This window comes from Pangasianodon hypophthalmus, chromosome 10 (genome assembly GCF_027358585.1).
Source record: "Pangasianodon hypophthalmus isolate fPanHyp1 chromosome 10, fPanHyp1.pri, whole genome shotgun sequence".
Taxonomy (NCBI): Eukaryota; Metazoa; Chordata; class Actinopteri; order Siluriformes; family Pangasiidae; genus Pangasianodon; species Pangasianodon hypophthalmus.
This window is the reverse complement of record NC_069719.1, coordinates 4,220,008-4,247,298: the sequence shown is the minus strand read 5'-3', so window position 1 is coordinate 4,247,298 and position 27,291 is coordinate 4,220,008. Positions and strand designations below refer to the sequence as shown.

General features: G+C 37.7%; 2 protein-coding genes across 2 annotated transcripts in view; one reads left to right on the top strand and one right to left on the bottom strand.

Moving 5' to 3' along the window:
• Positions 1-441: 441 nt before the first annotated feature.
• On the bottom strand, positions 442-21,608 carry reep3a (receptor accessory protein 3a). Its single transcript, XM_026944232.3, has 8 exons — positions 21,458-21,608; positions 11,880-11,952; positions 11,349-11,425; positions 11,046-11,166; positions 10,667-10,780; positions 6,073-6,208; positions 4,004-4,131; positions 442-3,887 (listed from the first exon to the last, which is right to left on the bottom strand). Exons 1-8 carry the CDS (start codon positions 21,487-21,489, stop codon positions 3,813-3,815), a joined length of 756 nt encoding a protein of 251 aa, XP_026800033.1. The 5' UTR covers positions 21,490-21,608; the 3' UTR covers positions 442-3,812.
• A 2,918-nt stretch (positions 21,609-24,526) lies between these two features.
• rgs7a (regulator of G protein signaling 7a) overlaps positions 24,527-27,291 on the top strand; it is a 56,608-nt gene continuing 53,843 nt past the window's right edge. Inside the window, exons 1-2 of the mRNA XM_026944099.3 lie at positions 24,527-24,733; positions 27,107-27,232. Of these exons, the coding sequence (XP_026799900.1) occupies positions 27,155-27,232 (78 nt within the window). The 5' untranslated portion in view covers positions 24,527-24,733; positions 27,107-27,154. The remainder of the gene's footprint in view (positions 24,734-27,106; positions 27,233-27,291) is intronic.

The window sequence follows — 27,291 nt, the reverse complement described above, 5'->3', positions numbered from 1 at the left end:
CTGCGTTTGTTTAAGTGGCCTTGCGTGATCTTTGCAGGAAGAAATCCAGGACGAGATTAGAAAGTAAAGAATAACATTTCCACATTGTTTTAGTGAAATATATTTCACTTGAAGTTGAAGTATCAGAATGTATTATAGGCAGAAGAACATTTGGTAAAAATGGGATTTTTCATAAATCTTTGTCTTTCAGAATCCAGTGGATTTTCACAGACCCTAACACATGCATGAAGATTTTGGGCGGACTTCAGTGCAAAACTAAAGAAAAAAAGATTTTGTACTCCAATCACATTGTTCCTTCAATTCCCTGGCTGATTTGAGGTAATTAGTAAAATTTTATACACCATATATGGAATTGCAGATCTTGTATGATTAATCTCATTTTAATGTTGACACAAAAACAAGACAGTTATAAAATCAAAGCATTGAAACTTTACTTTCTAATATTATAAACTTTATTTAACAAACTGTGCAGAGACATTCAGGCTCGCTCAGACTGGATGTGCCAGTGTAGATCCAGGATTAATCACGGCCTTCAAACCAGCTGCTGAACTTTCTCTCATCAGAGAGTACATATCGTGTTAGTGTTTTCTCTCATTAACCACTCTGCTTTAACTCGCACAACAAAAGCAATCAATAAGGCATGACTTACTTATGACAAAGCATCTCAGTCTAACATTACAGATATATGGATCTAGGCCAAATTTGAATGTTTGACTTTCTAACATTTACAGAATGGATGCTAAATAGACGAACATGAGACTGAAATTTTCGCTTACATATTTACACACACATTAAGCGAGAAAACAAAACAGTTCAATACTGTAGTGGTAAACACAATATAAAACACATTAACATACAGTTTTTTTGGTCTTCTCCACAAATAAAACACACATTTCATCTGGAAAAAAAAAAGAATTTGAGAGTATAGTTTTGAATCTGTCAGTGAATTTAAAATTAAATAATTAGGTCATCTTTTTTTCAGGACACAAAGTCTAATCCAGATTTTAAACGGGATTTCAATGTGCAGTGAAATCCAGGACTAGACTGAATCTGAGTCCACAAAGTTACATTTAAAGGGAACATCACTTCTTGATACATAAATGCAACACAATTCAGTTAAATTCTAAACAAGGCCAGAGAGCACAAGCACTAATGTGCTGGAATTTAGTCTGTACATTCAGTTTATATCAGCGTGCTTGAGGATCACTAGGAACATTAAATTTATCACAATGTTGTAAAATGGTTGGTTCTGCCATAGTTTCCAAACGTTTGTAGGAAATGCTCATCCCGTGAACAGAATTATGGGATACAGCCTTCAGGTTTGGAGCACAAGCGCTCCCCAAAATGGTGCCTTCGAAAGTAGACTCCTTTTGAATCAAACAGGAATACATGACTTTTGAATAAAAACAAAAGAATGTTGTGTTGATAATTAAATTATCTGCACATTCCTTAAACAAAGCACTGTCACAAGACAAAAAAAAATGCACAAAGAATAAACTGTAAACAAGCTGCAGAGCATTACGACTTCCACTCACACACGTTTGAGAGAAATAGGTAGGTCAGTGTTGGAGAAGTGCTGAATATTAGCTCACGCTGCATAAGGAATGTTAAAGCAGTAGACCTGAAACTCCTTAAAATCCCCACTAAGGAATTAAAGGCCACTTTTTGGTATTGCAACAAAACTGTCTAAACACTATGATTACTGTTCTCCCTGCTAGACACTAGCTAACTGTTGAAATAAAATAAAGACCAGTATTTATGAAACTTAAATGAAGATGATGAACTTATAGATGTTTGTCATTTTGCCTACCATCTCAGTGCATAGTGGAAATGAATGTAAGACACAAGTATGCTATTTTAAGTATTTATATTTAAGTTCTTAGTCTAAATATAGTAAATAAATAATATCCGTATCTGCCAGTGTCTGATGCTGATCTGATACACACTTTAATCAATGTAAAAGCTGTTTAAAAGCTGTTGCTATGACGATGCCACATTTCCCATTTTATTCTTAGAGGTAAGAAAGTGCTTAAGATGGGAAACAATGATCCTAAGAGACATAACTGCATAAATTAAGAAAATTATCAGTCAACGTCACACACGTTCATGGCGTGTTTATGTGAAATGTCATCTAATACCAGTCCAGCATTTTAGTATTAGGCCAGTATTTATCTGATTTCCTTACTTAGCACTGAATCACCCAGTCTTGTATAGCAGCCTTATATTTTTTTTTATAAAGGAGGGGGGAAAAAAGGCAAAACAACTAAGAGATATAATGATAAACACTTGCGATAGGTTTCCCAGGCTAAAACGTTGTGCTGATGTTTAATTTCTAATTTTTAGAGTATATTAAGGGACAACCAAGTGTTTCTCAAGACTCCTCAGGTGTGTTTTTTACATAATGACCAAGCCCATTCATACAGAGGATCCTCTGTTGTGTGTTAAGGAATGATGAGGCCCATTCATATAGAGGCTCCTCGGGTAGGTTACAGAATGATGAAGCCCATTCATATATAAGCTCCTCAGATGTGGGTTACAGAATGATGAAGACCGTTCATATATATGATCATCCTCAGGTGTGTTTATGGAATGACAAAGCCCTTTAATATAGAGGATCCTCAGGTGTGATATGGAATGACGAAGCCCATTCATATAGGGGATCTTTGGGTGTGTGTTAAAGATTGATGAAGCCCATTCATATAAAAGGTCCTCCAATTTGTTACGGAATGACAAGGCCCATTCATATATAAGCTCACTGGATGTGTGTTACAGAATGATGAACTCCGTTCATCATAGAGGATCCTCGGGTATGTGTTAGGGAATGACAAACTTTGTTCATACAATGGCTCTACGGATATGTATTACGTGATGACAGGGTTTGTCCTTATAGATGCTTTCCATTACTGTGTTTTGTAATGATCAGGGCTGTTCATAGAGCCTCTTGAGGGGTCTTTTGAAATGACCATCTCTAGGCATCACAGTTCTGACCCTTAGGTTTGTCGGACATGTGTTAAAGAATGGCCAGGCCTGTTGACACAGACGTTTTTGTGATGTGTTTTACTGCACGATCTGTCCTGTTCATATGTTGAAGCTTCTTCTGTGTATTACAGAGCAACTGGACTTGTTAATATAGAGGTTTCTGTGGTGTGTGTTGAGGGATGATCAGGTATGTTCATACAGACGCTCCCTGTAAGGTATTACAGACTTGCTCATACAGGGGCTCCTCGGAAGTGTGTTACATCATGAGCATATAGATGCTTCCCATTAGTGTATTGTGGAATGATCAGGACTGTTCATAGAGGTTCTTTAGGTGTCTTTTGGATTGACCATATCTGTTAAATCATCGATAGCACAGTCCTCAGTGGTGTGTTAGAAGGGCCAGGCCTGTTGATACAGATGCTTTTGTGGTGTGTTATTGTATAATCTGTCCTATTTGTATTGAGGCTCCTTCCATATATTATGGATTGACTGACCTCTTCATACAGAGGTTTTTATGGTGTGTGTTGCAGGATGATCAGGTCTGTTCATACCACAGCTCATCAGGCGTTTACTGTGGGATGACTCGGCTTGTTTATACCTAGGCGGTTTAGTGGTTGTTTAGTGAGTGTTACGGAATGACTAAGTATTCATACTTTACAGGACGATGAGGTCTTTTCATGGAAGGTTTGTTGGGTGACACATAATGACCTGGCCTGTTCATAAAGAGGATCCTCAGGAGTGTGTTTTAAAAAGGACTAGGCCTGTTCATGCAAAGGTTTTGTGGTTTGCCAAAGTGGATGATCCAAGCAGGTTTCTGGTGTGTTTCCTGTTGATCATGGCTGTTCAAACGTGTTGGCAGCAATCACTGGCCTCCTTCTGGTTTTAATTTTCAGGGAGCCGTAACGAGACTGTACACACACACACACACACACACACACACACACATAAGGATTATATAGCTCATTTTTTCAAAGTTACAAACGGGTGTTGCAATACTAACAAGTTGTTTCCTGTGCACACACACCTCTTTGCGTACAACTTTGGCACGACTCATCTTCACACTCTGAGTTCTGCGCAGACCTTTTGGCAACGATGACTCGTCCTCTGAAAGTGTTCCATCTACTTCCTCCCCATGTCCTGCCTGTTTGTACTCTAAACAAGCATTAACAGAAGAGTAGGATTTAAGCTGGACCGCAACAATTAAATTTATTTATAGAACAAATTTAATAGTACTAGAGAGATGAAATAATGTCACTGCACACATAAACACTAATTTGACAGATTTACTACCCAGATGACTATAATTATTGGAACAGTCTAGATCTAATCTAATCAAAAAAAAAAAAAAATCACTCTAATTAGACATTGTAGCTCTATAAATGCAGTATATTCTAGATGAGCATTGTAGCAGCACTAAAAATGCTGAGATTCACATCAGAACTTTCTGACAAAGCCAGAAACTTATCATCGTCTGTATCAAATGGGCTGTTGGTGACAAACAAAGATGTGAGATCTTTTACGATGTGAAATTTTTGTATGACACAGAAAATAAACGTACAGTGTGAAGCTGGCTTTTTGGCAGTCTGATCACAAGCTAGATTTATCTAAATCACTGCAGGGAGTCAGGTTCTCCTCTTAAGCATGTTCCCTTAATGAGAAAGTTCAAGTCGAAGTTTATCCTTATGACCAATCTTTGAGTGTGTGACTAATCTATGGTGGGCGAGGAATATTTCTGGAATGTTGTGTCCTGATACTTAGAGGTACACAGGAAATGTCTGAAGCAATCAGCAGTGTAAACGAGCTTCTCAAAGTGTAGGAGGTAAAACCGGTTGCTATTAAAATTAGTAGCTGTCTAAAGCATGACATTTAAAGAGCTGGAGATGGCTGCATGCAGCAGCACCACAGTTATTATTTGAGGGAATATTGTGTCCTTGAAGCTTTTAAATACCATTTCAGGCAGTTTAATCAACTTTTATCAAAGTGCGTCTTCCCTTATCCCGCAACATGGCCACAGCATCATCTATGACCTTCTTAGGAAATCCAGTAATAAAAATATTCACACCAGATCCTTATTTCTCTGGGGAAAGATCTATAAAAAAGGCTGTGAGTAAGGAATAGAAATTTTTGCAGGATGTGCAGAGTAAACAGGAATGACAGTCTGTAGGTTTATAGTGGATGGTTGTATTCATAGAATATTCTGACTTTACTGAAAAAGGCAATGCCAGTGCCAGGGTATGTGATGCTCTATTTATATTCCAGGGCTCAGTGGAAGTTGGAGAAGGAAGAACTATACTGTTAGCACACTCTCATAAAGTTTGTATCTGAGAAACACACTGAGAGTGTGTATACATTTCCGCTAAATTGTTCAAGAACCTTCTTAATAGATCCGACAAATAGGATCATATGCAAGAGTCCTGTTGTAGTACCCATCCTGACACTTGTCATTTAAGTGTAATAATCAAAAGTGTAGCAGTTTGGTTTGGTTAAATTTTCACAGACTTGCATAATCTTCCGAAAACATCAGTGAGTAGGTTCTTTTGTGGTTATGCATTGAATACATATTATTCAATACATACTTCACTAGGTATGTCTGTGTAAAAAAAAAAAAAAAACTCTTGATGTTGCTATTGCTCCGTGACACATTCAGGGATGTGTAGAAAATATCAACACAAGGGAGAAACTGTGAAATTACTTCTGAGAGACAACGAATCAGATACGATAGGATGTCCAAGGGAATCCTTTAGAGAAAATATAAAAATGGCTAAGCAAGATTATCTACGGTTAGATTCCATAATGGATCCCAGGATACATACTGCTTAAATGTTGACTACATGAAAAACTGTAACCTGGGACTGATGGTGTCATCACGCTTCCTATAAAAGTGGGTATCAAAAAGTTGTGCAAGGTGCTTTTTTTTTTTTCCCCAGAAAAGTCTTGACCCAAAGCAACAACCCTGTGTTATCTGGAAACATGTTTTTACTACCTTCTGAATTCTTATACATGGACATAAATGTATGGTTTTAAATATCTTATTCTTAGGTAATCAGCGCTTCTGACAAAAGAGAAATGAAGGTTTGTCTGTCAGTTGCCTACCAGAGCCCTGGGTGCTGGGATCTGCACTCTGAATGGCCAGGTGCGCAGGTTTCGCGAATGCTGATTGGCTGGAAGGAACCTGGGTGAGGTCAGGAATACTAAAACTCCTTAGACGCTCACTGATGGCACCCTGTCCCTGTAAAAACCAAATCATGTTGCCAAATCAATCACCATGCTCATGTCCAAGTACTCACAAAGAATTTTTTTTGTTTGTTTGAGTTCTGTAGCAGAGGATTGCATCTCCCAGTCTTAGTGTTTTGGCAGAATTCATGATTATGTCCTTCAATTTCCTGTCACTGAACAGTCACTGTAAAGTCTACCTTCTGCTGTAGCTAATGAAGGATATCTCTTTCTACAGACTGTGACACTGCTTTAAGGAGCAGGTGTGTATGTTTACAACAGATGTCTTGATTCCTACATTTGTCTCTTAGCCCAAGATGGATTAGTTTTAATTAGATACATGCTACAATTTAACCGATTCCCGATGGCATGTGTAATGCCATTTATGTAGTGCAAATCTGCAGTGTCAACAGAGACACTCTTATATCTACTAATAACCGCCATTAGACTGAACTGTATCTCGTTCTAGTTATTTCGTGTTTAAATTTGTTTTCAGGAAGTAAAACAGTAACTTCCTAACTCTTTGTGAAGAGTACCAGTTATTCAACTATGAACAGAAAGAAGAAGTACGAGTGCGCAAAGGGTAAGTAAAATCTGCAGTATACTGCCCGGTCCCCTGTTGTGGTTGACTGGAAACCTAATTGACGTGTCTAAAATGTGATAGCTAAAGTAATACAACAACTATTTTTGGCTAGTTAAGTGTGTTAATCCAGGCTAAGGGAAGCAAGCATGTATGTGATTTTTATCAGATTCTAACAACTAACATAAAGTTTAACGTATTACGTTGTGTTTGGAACATCAACAAAACGTCAGCAAGTCATTAGTGAACGTTTCAACTATAAGCTATGATGTTATGTCCTTATTTTATTTTGTGAAAGTCAATACATTTTTATATATTTATTTTTTTCTGGTTCTTGAGCCTACTTCTCAGCTGGGCAACTGTGAATTTTAAACTAACAGCCCAGACACACAATCTGCTTTGTCTGATTTGTCCGCCCTGGATTTCCACTGGGGTTATCTGTTGTAATTTAGTGAACTAACACGTTTCAACCCATGAAATGACTTTAAAATTACATTACAGCACCCTACAGAACCCATCCACGTGTCGATCTGACCTTCATTTCAAAGCTATGTATAAAATGTCTTCATCTAACAAATAACAGCCAAAATGTAACTTCAGTTATAAAAATTATAAACACGTGAAATACAAAGTGAGGCTAACAGCACTGCTCTGTTATAAAATGCAAACTTTTGGCACAGTTTCCAAAAAGTGTTGTAAAGTTCAGTTTTGTTGGTAGAGTTTTTAATGTGATGCTCACTCTACAATGCTTTTGGAGAATTCAGCCCTCATCAGTTAGTTTCATTAGAATATAATGTATATGGTCAGCTCCAGAATTATTGGCACCCTTGATGGTCAACACACTTTATTCTCAATTCAACTGATCAATTACTAAGGAAATTATGGCATCTGTGTCACCTCATATCCAGCCAAATAAGAATTCCTAAGCACATTTTAAAAAATTCAGCCCATCATCATCGGGAGATTGCAAGTCAAATCTTGACGATATCACAGCTATCCGTGGACAGGAGTCCAAAAGATGGCATCATAGGCGTATGTGAGCTGATGTATTCAGAAGAGGGTAGATAGCGCTTTCTCCGAGTGTTCAGCTGCTCTGTGCCACAGCACGAGCAGCAGATCAAAAAGTAAAGAAAAAATTTCCTTACTCAATTCTTTCTTTTTCATCAAATTCTTGTTCATAAGAATTTCTAGGTGTGCCAATAATTGTGACATATATTTTTGTTTAAAAAAGGTATGGGCTTTTTAATAATTAGCTTTTAACAAACTGTTAAACAACATTTTAAACACTTTTATAGGTAGATCATGTCACCCTGGAAAGAATCGCAGCAAATCTAAAAAAAATAACAATAAATCATTTCAGGACACCTTGTCACGTTTCTTATGGTAAACTGAGAACTAATTCCTCTTTCCACACTTTCTCTTGGTAAAATATGTATACATATAATTTGTTAACTATCTTCATCCTTAATTATTAATGGCCACAGCATGCAACTGTGGGAAAAAAAACCATCTTGGAATAATTTAACATCAGTTAAAGGTTAGATTTCTCTCAGATTTTCCGGGTGACATTACGCCAACTAACCACAAAGTCAATTTTCACAATTTCTTTTTATTTTAAATAGACCATGGTGCCAATAATTATTGAGCAGGGTTTGTGTGTTTGTGTTCAAGTAGCAGCAAGTGAGCAGAACATAAACAAATTACAGTATTACCTGCAGCTCCACCACCTTTAGCCAGGTACAAAGAGGTTAGTCTAGTGTACAGAGAGAGGAAGAAGGGAGAGAAACGGAGAGAGAGGGAATGAGAGTGAAATATCCAGAAGCAAAGCACAGCAGATATGCCCACTATCTTCAGGAATAAGATTCCACTGCATGCAGAAGCAAGACATTATTTTTAGCAGCAAAGCCTAAGAAATAAAGGTAAAATAAAAAGATGTTGTTATGCCCTATTTCTTTTAATAAATAAATAAATAAATAAATAAATAAATAGCTTCCCAGATTAACAATGTTTCTGTGATAAGCCTTCTGATTTGGTCAAGAGTTACATTATTTAGAACATGAAGTTTATAAGAAAATTATATTTATGAAAATTATATTTATATTACAGATCATTTGTAACAATAAATCTACACTGAAAGCCATTTGGGAACTTTTTCACTTGCTGTTTTTTTATGCCAGTATGAAAAATAAAAGCTTTTAACATGCTAGCCTAACTTGCTCTCTAGATTAGATGTATTATAATTAGTAATGCAGATGAAATATAGCTTAGTGTAACTTGGGTGATGACGAGGTTTGCCTTCGCTGTAGCTTTGGAGGCAGAAAATCAAGAGAATCAAATTCGAGCTGTTTGATTGACTTGACTGTATGTAGCCACAGTTAAAGTTGGACGTCCCAAAAAGTTGTTTTCACGTTGTTATTTTCAGTTACACTGCAATATTGGGATAACGGTAATAAACTATTTCTGATTCAACTCTTCATAAATCTTCTCTAACTAACAAGACTCATTTTTCACCAGCACTCTGTCCTCCATGTTTGTTTTGCTCGCTTGCATCCCAACTTGATCAGAAGGTACAAAAGTGCTTGATAGAAGCTCTGTTTTTAACTTACATGTAAATCATGTGCTGGCAACGAGAAAAATGGCACGTGTGAAAGCACTAAAGCTTAAAGCAGTCGAGTAAGGAATAACGCACGACAGACCGTGCTGTAATGTAAAAATAATGCACGCTGTGGGGTGTGATGTGGCAGGAGACGCAGCGGAGTGCTGCTACAAACCCCTCCCAAAGTGTATTATTTTCATTTAACAGCATGGTCTGGAGTGTGTTATTCCACAGTGATTTGCCAATTAATTTATTAATGAACAGCACGTCGTGTATTTTAATAGTTTATAGTTAGATGTAATATTGGGGAATGTCCGAGAGACAAGTTAGCGCCGGTTCTCACTTACTTTACAGCCGTGATACAGTCATTTTCTCTCTCTCTCTCTCTCTCAAAAAAAACCAAAAAAACCAAACAAACAAACAAAAAAAAAACAAACGCAACCTGTAAATTTACAAAGTGTAAACTGGTCTCTCCTTCCTAAGCTGGGACACTTAACTTTAACGCTTACAACTGAGATTCCTTTCATAAATCATAAATAAATATCTCCTAACAAAAAAACGTCACCACATCAATGATTATATTTTATTACTGTGTTAAACAACACGGTTTTTAAATCCATTTATTATTAGTTTTAGGTTATGTGGAGCTTCCGCTGTACACGTCCCTGTGAATGAGCTGTTACTGCAGAAACAATAATGCGCTAGACTGAGTGCATTAATATAAATATCGTTCATCTTACAGCCAGAACTACTTTCTGAGCTCTGCTGTTATACAGAAATTAGGCACATCTTCTGAACAATCAGATCAGAGCATCATCCACGCTGTGGTGTAAGTGTTATTAACACATGCCATTCTAATTTGCATATTCATAGGATCTGGATTTCTTAATATTGCTTGTGTGGTAGATGTACTGTGCCTTTAAGCTATTTATTATTCAGTAGAAATGATGCGGGTACAGCTCTAAAAGATGCAGGCTTACAGCTCTATAGGTCTGGCTCAGTAGGACAGGACTGCTTAGGAGTGAAGCGTTAACACTGGCACAAGCAGGAGTTAAGGACATTAGTACTGACTGTTTTAATGTTTGGCTCGAGTGGATCAGTAAACTGAGAAACTGTGAAAGACTCCTTTGTGAGACCAAGATGAATGCCTGAGTGTTGTGTATCTGTTACCATGACAGCAAAAAAAAAAAAAAAATCTGTGTTTATTCACGTTTTAGTTCTCTCTCTCTCTGTGTGTGTGTGTTTGTATGCATGTGTGTGTGTGTGTGTGTGTGTATGCGTGCGTGTGTGCGCGCTACCTTGACAGCAGCAGTGACGGCGACTGAAGCAGCGACGCTGAGGCTTTGCCTTCCGAAGTTCACCATGGTCTCATAACTCTTCTCTTTGGCCTGAACGATGTAATCATCTATCTCCTGAAACACACAGACCACGAAAACCATTAGCATCAAAATTCACACACTCCACTAGTTTTCTTTTGTCTGTTTCTAAAGCCATGACCTAAGCTTGTTTATTTTCCAGCTTTTCTGGTGTCAGAAGTAAAGAAGTTAAAGTAAATGTCCAGTAGGTAGCGGACAACATGCTAACAACATGCCAAGTTTCCAATCATTATTAGTGTCCTTGGCATTTTGAAGGACATTTTTCCTTTAAAGCAGCCTGGGTGTTGATTAATGATTGTACCCTCTCTCTTGAAGCCAGCAGCGGGTGAAGGAACTTCCTGAAGATCAGACCGGCTCCTCTGGTGTACGGCGACACCAACCAGATCACCACACACATTTTTAACTCGTAGTACAACGGAAACCTGCAGGTTCGAAAAAAAGGCCTTTACTGACAACATTGGAGAAGATGTGACTGGTGTCATGAGGTACAAACGTAATGCTGAACACATGGCACGAAGTAGCTTATTTTAAATATGAAATCATAACAAACAATTAAAATATTTTTTAGAAAAGTATGAGGGAAGGAGAGAGTGTGATGTCACACCATGCTATGGAGAGGTCTGCGATAGTCTCTGCTACAGTATAAAGAGCAAACACAATCCAATACATCATCCACCGCACCTGTGGAAACACACACACACACACACACACACACACACACACACACACACACTGAGGAAGGGGAAATGAGAGAAGGCCCTGACGGGGATCAGATAGAGCTGCTGTACTGCTTTTCCTCTGTACAGGATGCACAGATGCTGATTCAGCACATATAACATAAAATACACAAATTACACAACCATTTTAAAGTTATACTGAGTGTACATTAATAGCAGCAGTACCAGTGTGATTAAAGTAAAGTAAGTGAAATACAGTACATGAGAAATAATTAAGTGTATGAACAAATCTTAAATATTATTTCTAGGTGCAAAAGTTCTAGTTCTAAATTTGATTTATCATTAAATCAAATCATACCTCCCTCATCCCCGCAGCCAGACTTCACCTCTTTCAATTTCACCTATTTATTTCGTAAACATCCTAATATTTTATGAGAAAAGAAGAAAATCAGGCTTACGTATTCTTTTACACTTTTGGTCCTGACTGCTTTGTAGGAGTAATATGCTGGATAAAGTGTGCCAAAGAGAAGCCTGGAACATGAACACAAACATTCAGACATAAATCAGTAGATTATTTTTATTATTTAAAAAAAAAAAAAAATTATTGGCTACAAGTACAAGTGAGTTTTCCAATGTTTTGTAGAAAAGGAGCCAGTTAATTGTCATGAAGTTTTTTTTTTACTTACAAAAATTACAAAACAAAAAATAATAAAAAACAGCTTTAATACTACCTCAAGTTATGAAGTGTTCTCATGTGCTTCTTTTTTTTTAATCAGTGTAAGAGTTTGAGACTCTTTTTTCTTTCCTAGTATTATTGATATAGATCAGCTAGACGAGATTTTAAGTTCATTTCTATTTACTTTTAATTCCTATTTCAGTTTTAATGACAACATGATATTTTGTAACGGACATTTTCCAACACATTAAAGACAAAATGCTACATTTTCTCTAGTAACGTATATGTACGAATTGTCTATTTTATTTTCAATCAAATTCTCTTTGATATGTTTTCTGCAAAAAAAAAAAAAGTCTCACTTAATTATTGTGATGTCGCATCCATCACAATGATAAACTGCTATGTAGGCAGTAATCACTCTAAAATTGATCATTCTCCCGTAACAGCACGCCCCAAAATGTTTTATTCCTCTTACTCCGCACTAATTTGCCAACAATTACATTTTTTTTCAACAGTTACATTTAATGTTGTGGAACATCCACAAAAAAAACAAGTTAGTTTGTACTATCACTTATGTTAGAGCAGCTATAAACAGATGTTCTCTCACCAGCCTTTCTTTTTTCTCTTTCTTAAAATTGCTAATAACAAAAATCAGCTTGCAATGATACTGAGAAACTGAAGAACAAACTCCTCTGTCCTGATGAAATCCTCTCTCAAGTCAGAAAACTTACAGCTTAAAACAGTTACAGTTGTGCCTCTGACTGACACTGGAGACTCCTTCCAAAAATGCTGGAGAATCACCATTATGTGCACTGATTACATGCATTTAAAATTTGCTAATTTGCCGTCACTATAGAAATGATAACGTATTAGACCGAGTGCATTAATATAAACCTGTGATTTGTCTTACAGCTGGAAAAACTCTCAGAGCTTCAGTTCTATAAATTGAATCAACGCCTTCTGACCAAACTTATTGGAGAAAGCACAGTGTTTTAAATCTACTGTAAATATAGTTCTGTGTCTTTTCTGAAAAGGTCACGTGACCCGACATGCAAACTTTCTCTTCGAAGCTTGTGCAAGTAATGAGACTTCCATAATGCTTGAATTGTCCATGTGTAGGTGTTTTTGTGTTCACTGGAAATCTGATTTTTTGTTCTGAACAAATATTAACACTCAGAGAGAACAGATTTCTCTGTGTTCAGGGGAAAAAAGTAGTGTGTTTCTCTTCTGAAATACTGAAAAAAAACGGAGGTTCACGTCACCAAAAGGCAAATTATGTAGGAGTTGGAAGGTATTTCAGTTAAAAGCAACAACAACAAAAGATTATTACATACTATTATTCACAATGCAACAGCCATGTGTTAGGTATTATATTCCTGCCCTTGGGTGAGAGAGAGAGAGAGAGAGAGAGAGAGAGAGAGAGAGAGAGAGCAGCAGCAGCTCATGACCATAGATTTTGGTTTGGCAGGCTGATATTAATAACGACATAACCTAAAACAAAAATAGTTGAGAGCCTATCACACTTGACTTATGCTACAGGCTGCTATCTAGTGAATTTTTTAGATTAACCCTGTACTAGGCAGCTGAAACTCGACGACATACAGTCATGTTTTTCAGCAGAATTTCCAGCCTGAATACAATATCAGAAACCACACAAAATGCCTGGAATGAGGCCAAAAAAATTACAAATTGGAAAAGGGAGACATTTTTCTTTTCTTTTTTTTCCCCCTCAGCCTTTGAGTGGCAAACAAGTAGTTCACACGTTCTGTATTTCTGATGTACAGACTTTATCCACTCCATAATCTGATATAATTTCTCAATATTTGCAATTTATCTTATAGTAGAAACGGTTCTGTGTAGTACATCATAGACACACTGTAGACACACTGTACTTTTCTTTAAAAGAAGATCTTGGCATCCGTGTGGTGTTTTTAAACAAGCCCAACCTGGCAACCCGGTCATTAACTGCCCTGTCTGCTGCTCCTCCTCCAGTGAAATCGTTCACAGAGTGAGCACGGGGCAGAGCGAATCCTGAATATCAGCATGGCTGTGATTTGACCAGAATTTTTGTCAAAGCACAACAAATCACAGGGACTTTTGTGGTGGACGATCCTAATTAAAACCAGATTAAAAAATGTGTTATTATTTAGAAGAAAAACGTAAGTGTTGATATGGTGAAGTTTTCTGTATGCATTTACTCAACATTTATGGAAGAAGTCTCCAGTGTCAGCACTTTTTTATAACAGATGACACTGTTGTTTCTTGGTAACATGACAGACTATATATTTTTTTAAATTAACTATTTAAAGGGAAAAAAGCATCTGTTTATGGCAGCTAGAGAACCAACTTGTTTTGCGGATGTTCCACAATGTTAAATGTAACTATAAATGGATAAAAAATGTGTGATGTGTTGATATTTAATTAAAAAAAGGAATTATTGGCATATCTCTGTGCTAGAAGAGGAATAACACACTGCAGAATGTGCTGAAAATACACACCACCCCATGGTTGATTATTTTCCTATAACAGCATGTGCAAGCCAAAATGTTTTATTTCTTACTTAAGTAATGTGATATACAGAGACAAAACAGGATTTTTGTATTTTCTGTTCAGCAGTGGATGATTTTATAGCAAAACATTTGTAAAATTTATAATAAAATCCCTGACATTGTAATTATTAGCAAAAGCGTTTAATATACTCGAGCATCCTCCTCCTGGTGTGTGTGTGTGTCTTTCTGTTTCAGATTTATAAACACTAGTCATTTTAAACATTTTTATTTTATTTTGTGAAACTGAGCCAAGTGGAACGCACTATGATCGCTGTCTGTGTGTTTGTGGGAAAAGTGCAGCCTTTAGAGAGACTGCATCCATGCCAGTATATTTTCATGTAACTATGGGAACGACAGCACTGCCTGATACTGTGTGTGTGTGTGTGTGTGTGTGTGTGTGTGTGTGTGTGTGTGTGTGTGTGTGTGTGTGCGTGCGCGCACGCGAGCGTAGAGCGGAGCTGCTGGAACAATTCCCCCTATTGCCTAACCGTCTCTCCACCCTTAGCTATCTCTGCTACATGTACTAAACAACAAACACACACTGTTCCTGTGTAAGATGAGCCACGCTAACATCACATGCTAATACGTGTCTGAACATCACATGCTAAAATAACTGGCTTCAAGAAACTAGAAACTAGATGCTGGGTGGCTTGGAATAAATAAAAACAACTGTGATACTAATTAACGTAGAGAATATTCATACTTCTGGGTTTGCACTCTGCATTTTTTTCAGTGCATTCTTTTGATAAATCATCACTTGGGTACTTAAGCAGATTTGATTTATTTATTTATTTTTTAAGTCATACTTTCCTGACGTACTAGAACATTCAACAACCAGGAGAAGAACAAAAAGCTACTATCTACTGAGTATCGCTAAGGTGATCTGGCTGTCAGTGAAACCTTTTCTTTTTTTTAGCCGGATAATTAACATGCAATGACCTTTTCAGAATCAGGAACACGCAGGTTTTTAAAAGCACTGATGTCGAGAGAAAATAAAGACAGGAGAGAACAGCGCAAGCTCACAGATGTAACATTCACCACCCACTTGCCGACTTTTTATCGAGGACACAAACACGATATGCTGCATAAAACAGCTTAAAAAAAGATAATAATCAGTCATTTCCCTTAGTCCATTAATATTAACCTGCTAACTAGCTTGCCATATGTTATTATATTACAGTAGCACCACTTTTTAGTCTCATCAGTTGGGTTTCTGGACAATCAAAACATAGGACTGAGCATCACATTGTTGGTTTAACTCTCCCTGTGTGCTAGCTAACGATCTGTCCACCCCTGAGATGTGTATTCCAGATGTTATGTTGAAGACGATATGAAATACATCTACGAATGTATTACTAATGTTAGTGTTTAAAAGGATCATTCTTAACAGAACTGATTCTATCAAGTCATAACTGCTATTAAGGCATGTTCAGTAGATAGCTAATAGCTTGCTAGCGAAACAGCAAATCAGCAGTTTGTATGTGATTGTTCTCTACATAAAGTAACATTCTCAGCTAACTACATGACGATGCTACACATAATTTCCTCATTAAAACATTTCATGCGTTTGGTAAAATCGCTAACGTTCTGATAAGCGTTCACTTCACATCACCAGAATACTAGACCACTTCTGGATCATCTGTACTCCTGCTGCCTGATCCTCATCACTTCCGTCTTTACTCATTGTTTATACACTGCCGTTTTTCATTAGCTTGCTGCGAAGTCTTGCCTACTCTTCACTTGCCAATCTAAGCCTTTATATCTCGTGTTTGGGTTTTTCTGGTTTCTGATAATTTACAGACTGACTCTCTTAGCTATTCCTCTTTCGACTGCCTGTTGTTTGTCCGATGACGATTATATCCTATGTTCTGAATATTCCCAAGTAAACTTCAGGACTCACTAGGCCACAAAATGAATAGGTTTCAAGATTTCTTCCTCTTATCATCTCAGGGAGTTTTTCCTTGCCACTGTCGCCACTGGCTTGCTCATTAGGGATAAATTCACAGTGATAAATTCAAATATTTACAATATATTTTTGTGAATCCATTTATTTCTGTAAAGCTGCTTTGTGACAATGTCCATTGTTAAAAGCACTATACAAATAAAACTGAACTTAATTGAACTGAAAATGAATAACAACTCACAATTCTGCTTTTTTCATAACTGCGCATTAATATTATTTATTTTTCTTGTTTTTATTTTAAATTAAACCTACGTTGAATAAACTGCAATGGCAGAATATCCCAGATAAACAAGTATTATTACAGCAAGTATCACAGAAACATGACTGCCTCTAACTAATCGCTAAACGTGTTGCTGTGTGCTCTGAACATCGTGACCATCTCAGGCACTCCAGATGGACTTTCATGTGTTTGGATGAATCCCAGCATTCATGCTGTCCAACACATCCAAGTTATTTTGGTTTTTGAATAACGCAGCCAGATCTTTAACCCGTGAACTTTACCATTAAGGTTTATATATCTTGTCTGTACCAGGCAGACATGACCCTGTAACGTGTGACGTGGCCATGGTATCTTAGATTCCCTCAGATAAAAGATATTGCTTGTGTGCATATGATTAACTAGGCAAAGTAAACACTAAACTTGATTACACCACGCAACCTACACCCACTAACATGGATCAGTCAAGAAATGCAGTTTAATTTTGAGCAGTGCTTCACAAAGTGAGGTCCAGAGGGCTCCGAGGGCTCTGTGATTTTGTTACAGTGTGTAAATCACAACCTGTCATTATCAAAGCTGTTATCTTTATGACATAAATGATATTCTTAAAGCTCTTATTAGCCTGTTTGGCTGATCATGTGAATTGACTGGGTGTAATAATCTCAAACTCTAAAAAAGTAGGCCTATGAATAACGTCAACTTCTAACAGCAATTAATAAATCTGCAGTGTCAGTGAACAGAAATGTTCAGGAAAAGAAAGCTCTCTGGTTCCGATAAATATCCGAAATATTGTATACATTTAAATAATGAGCTTAATATTTGAACAGATGGATTATGTTAAATAAATCTGTACTGGGGGAGTCCATGGAGTTGAAATGGGTCCCTGAATGCAAAACTTTAAGAGGTTCCTGGGCTGCAGCATGCGCACACACACACACACACACACACACACACACACACACACACACACACACACACACACACAATGTTCTTGACCAATTTTATAATATTCTCTGGATCAATATCGAATACCATACAAACGACCCGAGTCTTGACCAGTAACTGATACTGATTCGATACTCACATCCTCACAAGCAAAGTTTCCAGTGATAAAATCAAAATGTGTTGTTTTCAGCAGCTCGTTTTCATTTGTTTTGTGTTTAAAAATAGTTTTACATAATCATGTCACTTCTTGCAGCAGCCTGCTGTCGCATAAGTTGTACTTCAGCCCTGTTTGGACAGGATTAAATTTACATGGGGTCCTGGAGTAATTTCCTATTTTACAGGTGCTCCTGTGTGGTTTTATTTCCGTCCGGATCAGCCATCGGCATACTCGTCCTCCTCTGAGAAAAGTACAGGCTGAACTACCTACTGGTTTTCACCAAACTCAGCACATGTCTGATAATTTTAGTCCTGGATGCACGTCTGTGATTTTCCATGCAGATGTCGCCTCATTTTGGAAAAAAAAAAAAAGATGTTTGACTGCTGGTACTTGCCGTATTTAGTCTCATAGCTCATGAATCTGTGACCCTCCCTAGATATTAAACACTTCCCGAGTCACGAAAAGAAAAATGCATGCTTCCCATATACTTTCTGATTATTGTTTTATTGCATTTTCAAATTGTTCTTTTTTTGATTCGACCGCTTGGATGCCGTGTTGTGAACAGAGCGTGATCACATGACTGCGTGACCCAAACATCCGGGTTCTCCGAAAATACGACCTGCTAGAAACTCATTCCTCCTGTGGTCATTTCATTGCTATCCAGATGCGAGAGTTTTATTACTGAGGAGTCGTGTAAAAAAAATTCATTACAGACCTCCCCTTGATAAACTAATCCAATCCGAATAGGGCTTAAAAAAATATATATATATATATATATATATATATATATATATATATATATATATATATATATATAGTATTTGATGCATTTCTATCAAGACTGTAATTTGTATCACAATGTTTTATGGTGACAAAACCATAACGAGCAGAACTGACTCTGTTATTAATTACCACTATCTCTACTATACAAGTTAAAGATGAAAAATGTCGACCACAGTGAGTGCACAAGCAAAAGTCTTCAGTAGAAAAGTCTAATTTCTAGTTTATTAGTAATCTAATGCTGTTTTAGAAACGTCACTCTGAGGCAGAAATGTCACCTCCATCAACAAGTAAGATCTCGTCCTTTAGTAAGGTCTTTAAAATGTACAGGACACAGTGCGTGCCGTTGACTTTAACACTGTGATGTCACTGATAAATTGTGGTATATCTATAATATGCCCATGGGGTATCTTAGCTTTGCATACTGGTCTGTGTTCTCGCTGAAAAGTCACATGACCTGATATGCAAACTGTCTCGCTGAAGCTAAGCCTGTGCACACATTGAGACAAAGTCAATATGGATTCAAATGTCACTCTCTCAACCCTGGAATTATCGTTTTTAATTAATAATTAACCAAATGTTCATTACTACTACTTTAAATTCTAGGAATAATAACAATCTTTATCATTATTTGTTCTGCTATTAATTTTCACCTTCTGTACAACTTGCGTTTGTCTGATTGCGCAGGGAATTCTTGTATGCATGTTCACATACGAACATGCTTTTAGTTCCAGGAATGGTTTTAATGATATTAATGAGTTAGGCTAATTTGGATTAACGTGCTGTAAGTTTTCTGGATCTTTACTGCAGTGCTGAAGTACAGTGTGAGATGGCGTGTGTTTTTAGATGAATGGCGTACGTGTTTGAGCTGAGGTCGAGCGTCAGTGGTGCTATTGGTGACGAAGAGCCGTAGAGTCGTCACCAGGAGGCTTATAATCAATTTTAGATATTACACTACTTGATGAAATGATATTACTTACCAGGGATTAGAAACATTTTGCTTCATTCTGAGCAGAAACAGTTATTATTATTATTATTTTTACGTTTCTGCTCCAGTGTTCCACGTCCCCCTTTTAGTTGGAAACCGAATATAAAAGAAATAAAAGAACAGTTAATGATGTTCTTTACAGTGATAGCTTACTCTCGATTGTTGGAAAAATACTTCAACATGGATTTTCCTGCTGTTCCTCCCTCGAAATCCCAGCTATAGCAGCAATCTAATGTTATATTTTTCTGTAGCTAAGCGTACAGGAAGTGGACACGGATTTAGGCCTATTCGGAAAATGTTTAGGTTTTTAGGCTATACTTTCTGTAAATCACACCGGAGTAGAAAAATAACATTATTATCATCCAGTTAAGCACTTTTTAAAATAATATTTTCACTCTGGAACAATTTAGAGTGATTGTGTTTGCATTTCTGATGATGTCCAATGAAAAATTTGGTTCGTTTTCGGGTTGTGCTTCGTTCCCTGTAACATTTCTAATTCCTGTGACTTGCTCTTACTGATGGAGAAGCCGTGGTAGAGTATAAAAACAAAACCGAGTTCTCGAGCAGTGACGTAGTGACGTTCCTACACTGAACAGCCCCAAAGTGGTAAAACACTCCTCTGAAGAGTTCCTGTCACATAACCACTAACTCACACAAACTCCTCCGTCTTCCAAATGAATAAACTTCAGCTATTTTTTTTTCCTCAACCAAGCCATGGTTGGAAAAGTGCGGATAGACGCGCAGCCAAAAACACACAGATGAACCATGTTTGCTGCTAACTGTAGAACAAGACACACCCCGGGGGCGGGACATGTTTGTTCTTGAGAGCATTTAATTGGACGATCACAAGACTAGTACAGGATGAATCATCAAAATCACCAGAATCATCCTGGAAGTGGTGAACTATAAAATTAAAACAAGAAACTAAACTTATTTTTTTGTGTTTTTTCTCCTAGATATTGTATCGTATTGGTGTTCATATCACTAACATGCTCACTGCGCTGTTACAGACGCACATCATGACCTTGTGTCCTCGATCTCTGAGGCATTTTTAGACCTCTGTGTTTACAAAGACAACACGCTGATGCAGGTAGACGAGTGTCACCTTATTCCTCTAGCAGGATTAATAATATTAGAGGATTTTTCCAGTCCTGGTGTCTGCCTAAACCCTAAAGTACACAAAGTTTCCTCTTTCTTCTCACTAACACTAATTTGAAACCTGACAGGCTTGTTATTAAGATGTTGGAGAAGGAAAACACTGGGAAGGAAAAAAAAAAAAAGTGGTGGGGTATAACATTACACAGGGCCAGAAGAGAAAGCCTTTAGCAAAACTCTCAGTGCTTTTGTTCAAAGACATAAACAGTTTATTACAACCTTATAACATCTGTATTAAATATGCATTATATATATAATGCTTTAGAAAAATAAAAGCAATGACAAGGTTACTTATTTAAGTTATTTTATGTTAGTTGGAAAACTAAATTATGGTATTTTTCAACTTCTTCTTCTTTTTTTAGCAAAAATATGCATCTCTAAAATAAATATGCAACTGTATCAATTGTAGTGGGTTTAATGATATGAATACATTTTTTTCTGTAATAACAACAGCATGTTTATGTTTGTTTGTTATTAGATGGTCGCACGAGCTCACTGTTATAACTACTAGTTAGCCAGCTGCTAAGTCACAAAAAAGAAAAAAAATACTTCCATACATTTCATAAATATGTGAAAATAGGATAACAGGGCAGTTTTTTTACTCACACAACAACTCTGGATATAATCCACGAAACCATTTTCTCCTTCTGTCGCCTGCCAGTTTAACAGCAGCCCCTCTTTCCCAAAGCGAGAAACGTTTAAGGTGGGATAAGGGAAGTTTAACTCTGTCTATGTTCCCAATCAGATCACACTCCCTACGTAGGTGCCCTATATCTAGTGAGGAAACATCAGATTCTGCTCCCTACTTAGTGGATATTGTTTAAAATTCGAGCCGTTTGGAATTCGCCCCAAACTTTCGTTTGCTGCTTATCCGGCTAGCAAAAACCGAATTAAACGATTGTTGATCATATCGTCAGAGCAACGTGACAACATTTATTTAATTAAACACTGCCATTCCATTTTTTATTTCCCTCCATCACAATTCCTAAAGCATTCTTTGTCCATTTTGTCCAAAAGAAAAAAAAAAACGTTAGGACTAGCTGATAGATGTGTTGTCCAATCATAACCTAGGATTTGGTCTAATCCCCGCCTCTTGAAAACGCTGATTGGATAGATCGAATTGTTTCTAGGTGACGCCTTGTTTTCTGATGTCCTCTTCCTGCACATCACAGTGTTTTTGTTCTAACGGATGTGTTTTAAAGCTCATGATTATGTTAGATTATGAAACAAACAAACAAACAAACAACGACTCAAATTCTTTTAGAGGGCAACTTCCGGGTTAGAGCTGAATAGCATGTTATACTTTCCCCTGTAGGTTGCCAGAGTTTATTTACATCTGCAATACATCAGTAAAAAAACAAACAAACAAACAAACAAAAAAAACATATTTTCTTTATAGTGTATTATTTATATTATTAAATATCTGTCTATTATTTACAGTATTTCATTTCAATTTTTTTTAATTTGTATAGCACTTTTAACAATGGACATTGTCGCAAAGCAGCTTTACAGAAATAAATACATTCAAATTAAATTAAATCAAAATAAATTGTAAATGTATGATTTTATCCCTAATGAGCAAGCCAGCGGTGACGGTGGTGAGGAAAAACCCCCTGAGACGATATGAGGAAGAAACCTTGAGAGGAACCAGGCTCAAAAGGGATCCCATCCTCATCTGGGTGACACCGTATAGTGTGATTATAAATAAATCCCTTCTAGCTGTGTACTACATGGACAATTAATAGTGTTACACAAATTATTGTGTAACCTTGAAAATTCATTACAGTTTTCACATGAAGTCCGGTTTGTTGAACTTATTCCACTGTTCACTGATGGAGACTTGAGTGCAAAACTACTCGCAGCAACCACAGTACACCTCCCATCTCTGGAATCCTTTCATCGTCATGTCCAGGTGCAGAGCTTGAGGTAAATGGAAAGCCAGTGCAAATCATGTCAACCACAGGAACCCAACCGTAGTCCTGGAGTACCCCTTACTGCACAGTTGAGTGTTTTCCCTGCTCTAACACACACTTCAACTCCGAATGGGTTGTCCAAGCTGTTAATTAGTTGACTCGGGTGTGTTAGAGCGGTGAAAACGCTAAAATATGCAGGACAGAGGGTTCTCCAGGACTAGGGCTGGGAACCTGCGATTTAACCTAGGCGGTTGTAGTGAAAGTCCACTTCCAGGAGTGAGCAGGTGAGGGTGCTACTTCACCAGTAAGGTCCTGAGACCTGACCGAAGCGTCTGAGTAACTTATATACACAGCAGTTTCTCCATCAAAGTTAAATACAGGGAATCTATTCAGTACTGATCCAAACAAAACAGATGGCATGAGCTTAAGCATAGACTAGTGCACGATTGTATTTAATACTTTATACAATCTTTAATACAATCTAGAAGTGCATGAAGTAGAGGAAACCAATGTGGCTGCTTCACCCAAAGGTGAGTTTCATTCAAGAAGCAAGATTTGTATTAAATAACTTCAATTAAATCTGTTCACAGATTGTAATATTTTAAATTAATGCTGTTGTTATGGCTGTTGTTGTACAATAAAATAAATAAATATTACTTGTACTGCTACAACAACAACAACAACAACAACAACAACAACAACAACAACACCACGGTTTGTAGCATGTATGCTGCTCCAGGTCCCCGGGTTGTGTGTAGTGTTTCACATGTGTAGGTTTCCTCTGGGTTCTCCGGTTTCCTTCAGAAACATGCAGGTACCTAGATTGCTTGTGATAAAATGCCCCTAGGTGTGAGTGAGTGTGTAAATGTGTGTGCATGGTGACCAGCAATGGATTGGTCCCTGCAATCTGACCCTGACCAGGATAAAGTGCTTATGTCAGATGATGATGATGATGATGATGATGATGCACATTGACTTCATGGTTAGCACTGTTGCCTCGCCCCACTGGCGTTTGATTCCCGCCTCCCCCATGTGTGTGTGGAGTTTGCATGTTCTTCCCTGATTGGCATTTCCAAATTGTCAGTAGTGTGTGAATGTGTGCGATTGTGCCCTGCGAGGGGTTGGCACTCTGTCCAGGGTGTCACATGCCTTGTACCCCGAGTCCCCTGGGATAAGCTCCAGGCTCCCCCGCGACCCTGATTGGATATGCAGTACAGAGGATGGATGGATGGATGAATAATAACAACAGTAGTATACAGTATTATATACAAAACATACTGTATATTAATAATCATAGACAGACAGATAATCTGAAATTAGCCAAATAAGTGTATAGGCCTATTAATATATTATAGACCTACTACTACTACTACTACTACTACTAATAATAATAATAATCACCATCATCATCATAAGTTTAATTCACATAGTGCCTTTCTCATCCCCAAGCTTTTTGGAAAAAGAAACACGAGGCACAAAATAATGATAAAACAATCAAATAAACTGACATGTTCCTTTTTCTATGCAGATATGCATGTATAATAATCATGCACACACATGCAGGGGACATTATATGAAGTGTACCACATTGCATGCTGGGTAAAACCTGACTGTGGCTCTTTCCAGTCTGTGTGCATGAGGTTACAGCAGTGTATCACATGTTTATCACTTTAAATGAACCTGATTCAGGCTCGTCTCTCTCTCTCTCTCTCTCTCTCTCTCTCTCTCTCTCTCTCTCTCTCTCTGTGTGTTCGCTCGCGCGGGCTCGGTGCTGACTGGGCGGACTGCGCGTGCGGATTGCGCGTGCTCGGGGTACGTGGTGCGCGCGCCCGCCCGCCGTCCTTCAGCAACATCGCTGTGTGTCTCCATCGACCTGCAGATTCTTACGGCTTCAAATGCATCATCCTAATCCCCGGGTTTCCATGTCGGCCAGCTGACGGAATCCCGACTTCCTCTCGCGCTTTGTGAGGTGAGGACTGCAGACACACCAACACACCTTATGTGCTTCATCTCAGAGGCTTTATTTCCCTCTCGAGCCCGATCTCTGTAACCCGGGATGGAGGAATGAACCGAACCGGGTTAAAACGCTGCAGGGGGTTTGGAGCTGTCTGAGGTGCTGAAATGGTAAAAAAGCAAAAAAAAAAAAAAAAAAACCCGGGGCCATTTTGGTGCTCATCTGAAGGGTTGTGTGTTTTTATCAGCATGTAGGCATCTGTACAGATCACTGCTTCTTCATTCGGAGGCTTTGCAATGAGCTGGAACATGGACAAGGCAAGAACGCTTTATGCATTGAAGGCGCTCCTCATGCATCTGGGCATCTTCTCAGTGTGTAGAGAAACGATTTCACCCTTTCAGTAACGTCGACTGGATTGCTTTTGGTTCGTCTGTCTGTTGTTGTTTTGTAATAAATGAGTATTTTAGCATTTCTGGAGCATGTCAGTATTCAGTCCTCGACGCAGGACATGCTGATGGAGGTTGGAGGTTTGTTTTACAGGTTGCAGAAAGGGTCATAATGAACATCAACATTTTACTGACGTCCACATTGCAGAAATGTGTATAATATAATTAATATATCACCGTGCTGAATGTGTACGGCATTAACTGCTATTTTTGTTGCTATCTCAGTGACATTATCCTTCCGTTCTTCCATAAACTGCTCAGATTTCATTTTATTGAGTTTTATCACACAGCCTATAAGTTACCTGTTGGCTTCAGTCTCTAAAAACAGAATTTCACAACATCTTAGAGCTTTTTTTTTTTTTTTTTTAAATGAATTGTGCTTCCTTGTTTCTTGATTAGAATTGATTTCATGAAACGAGCGCACAGTATAAGAGGTTCTTTGTAGGAATATACCATTTGTTTTGTCAATGCTTTTTACTAAATGCTTTTTACAAGTTTTTACTAAAATTACAAAACAATAAAGTAGATATCACAATATTAATAATTTGTCTATGTAGGGGACCGAGCACTGAATCTGCGTAGGCACTCTCTTTTGGAATTGTATATTTTCTTATTATTATTTATCTAATTATTGCAGAATAGAGAATATGTATATTATTTTGTATATTATACACTATTTACATGAAAATGGAGTGTTTTATTGAGAAAACTCAGGAAACTGATGAAAATGAGCATTCTATTCTAGGAAAATAATCAACCAAAATAGACGTGCGGTGGCTTTTTAGCCCTACCCCCACAGGACACACACACACATACACACACACATACACACATATACATATATATATATATATATATATATATATATATATATATATATATATATATGGCAATGGTTTCAGATGTGAAATTAGTACTTTTGCACGTCCTATCTCAATCTTCTAGGGCTGTAGGGCTTGAGTCTGGTCTTAAGACATTTTCTCTATTCACTTGGACTTAGGTCTAGGTCTTAGGCATTGGTCTTGCTAAATATGGTCTCAGTCTTAACTCACAGTTTCTAAAAATAATGTTCATGTTGTCTTTTTGCATGCACAAAGTTTGACAAGATGTAATTCCTTCTTCTAGAAAACAGCCTAATCATTGGTGCAACAAACAAATGAAGCCAACTAGTTAGCGAAGTAAAGGCTTGGCCCAAAAATAATTTGATGGTTTTGGGTCTTGCTTTTTTTTTTTTTTTGGACTCAGTCTTGACTTTGTCTCGATCCTGTTCAGACTCAGTCTTGACTCGATCTCGGCTGGTCCCGGTCTTAATACTGTACATGTCTTGGACTTGACCATGGCGGTCTTGACTTCAGCCCTACAACCCACAAATCATTGCTGTACATTTGGGTCAACACAAAAAATCAAGTTGCGATGGTACACTCTTAGAAAAAAGTGATACTACACTGGACCTTTCTTTGTCGCTGGTGTGGTAACACCAAGGATAAATATCTCACTTTTACCTGGGAATGTGGATATAGTGTTCCTTTAAAATGATTTAAGATACTTAAATGGACCATAATTAGTTTTAGGGAAAAATTTTAAAGGTACACTATATTCACTTTTCAAGGTGAAAGATACACACTAAAGGTACTTGAGGGCACCACCCCAGTGCCAAGGAAAGGGACAGTTTAGTATCCATTTTTAAAGAGTGTGTGCTGAAACACTAAATCCATTAAGCTTCATGCTTGTGTATCTTCCAAAACACTGATTGTTTTCCTAATGGTCTCCACAACTAAGCTGAACATTGAGGGTTAAGTGCCTTACGCATGGTTCTCTGATAATCCTGGGAATTGACCTCACACCCTTGTGATGACTCTCGAGTCTGTCTGGTCATCTGATTGAGTCTGTCCATGTGTGCGTTGCCTTGCTAACATGTAAGTGCCGTTTATCTCCTCACTAGGTTGGCTGGTCTTCTGGAGAAGCTGTTGAGCACTGGATTTTGGCCGACATGGCGCAAACCAACAATGTCAGCCAGAACAGCAACGGAGAGATGGACGACTCTCCCAACACACTGGTCTATAGAAAGGTAAGACTGAGGACGCAGTTTACACTTTTACAGCCTACTTTTGAGAAGGAAGCCCAAGG

Excerpts from the sequence above, each read along its gene's own strand:
- reep3a (XM_026944232.3), bottom strand. The coding sequence starts at position 21,489 with ATGGTTTCGTGGATTATATCCAGAGTTGTTGT. Across the intron at positions 11,426-11,879 it reads CCAAAAGTGTAAAAGAATAC|GTGCGGTGGATGATGTATTG; the intron begins GTAAGCCTGATT and ends GTGTTTCCACAG. Across the intron at positions 6,209-10,666 it reads CCGTCACTGCTGCTGTCAAG|GGACAGGGTGCCATCAGTGA; the intron begins GTAGCGCGCACA and ends TGGTTTTTACAG.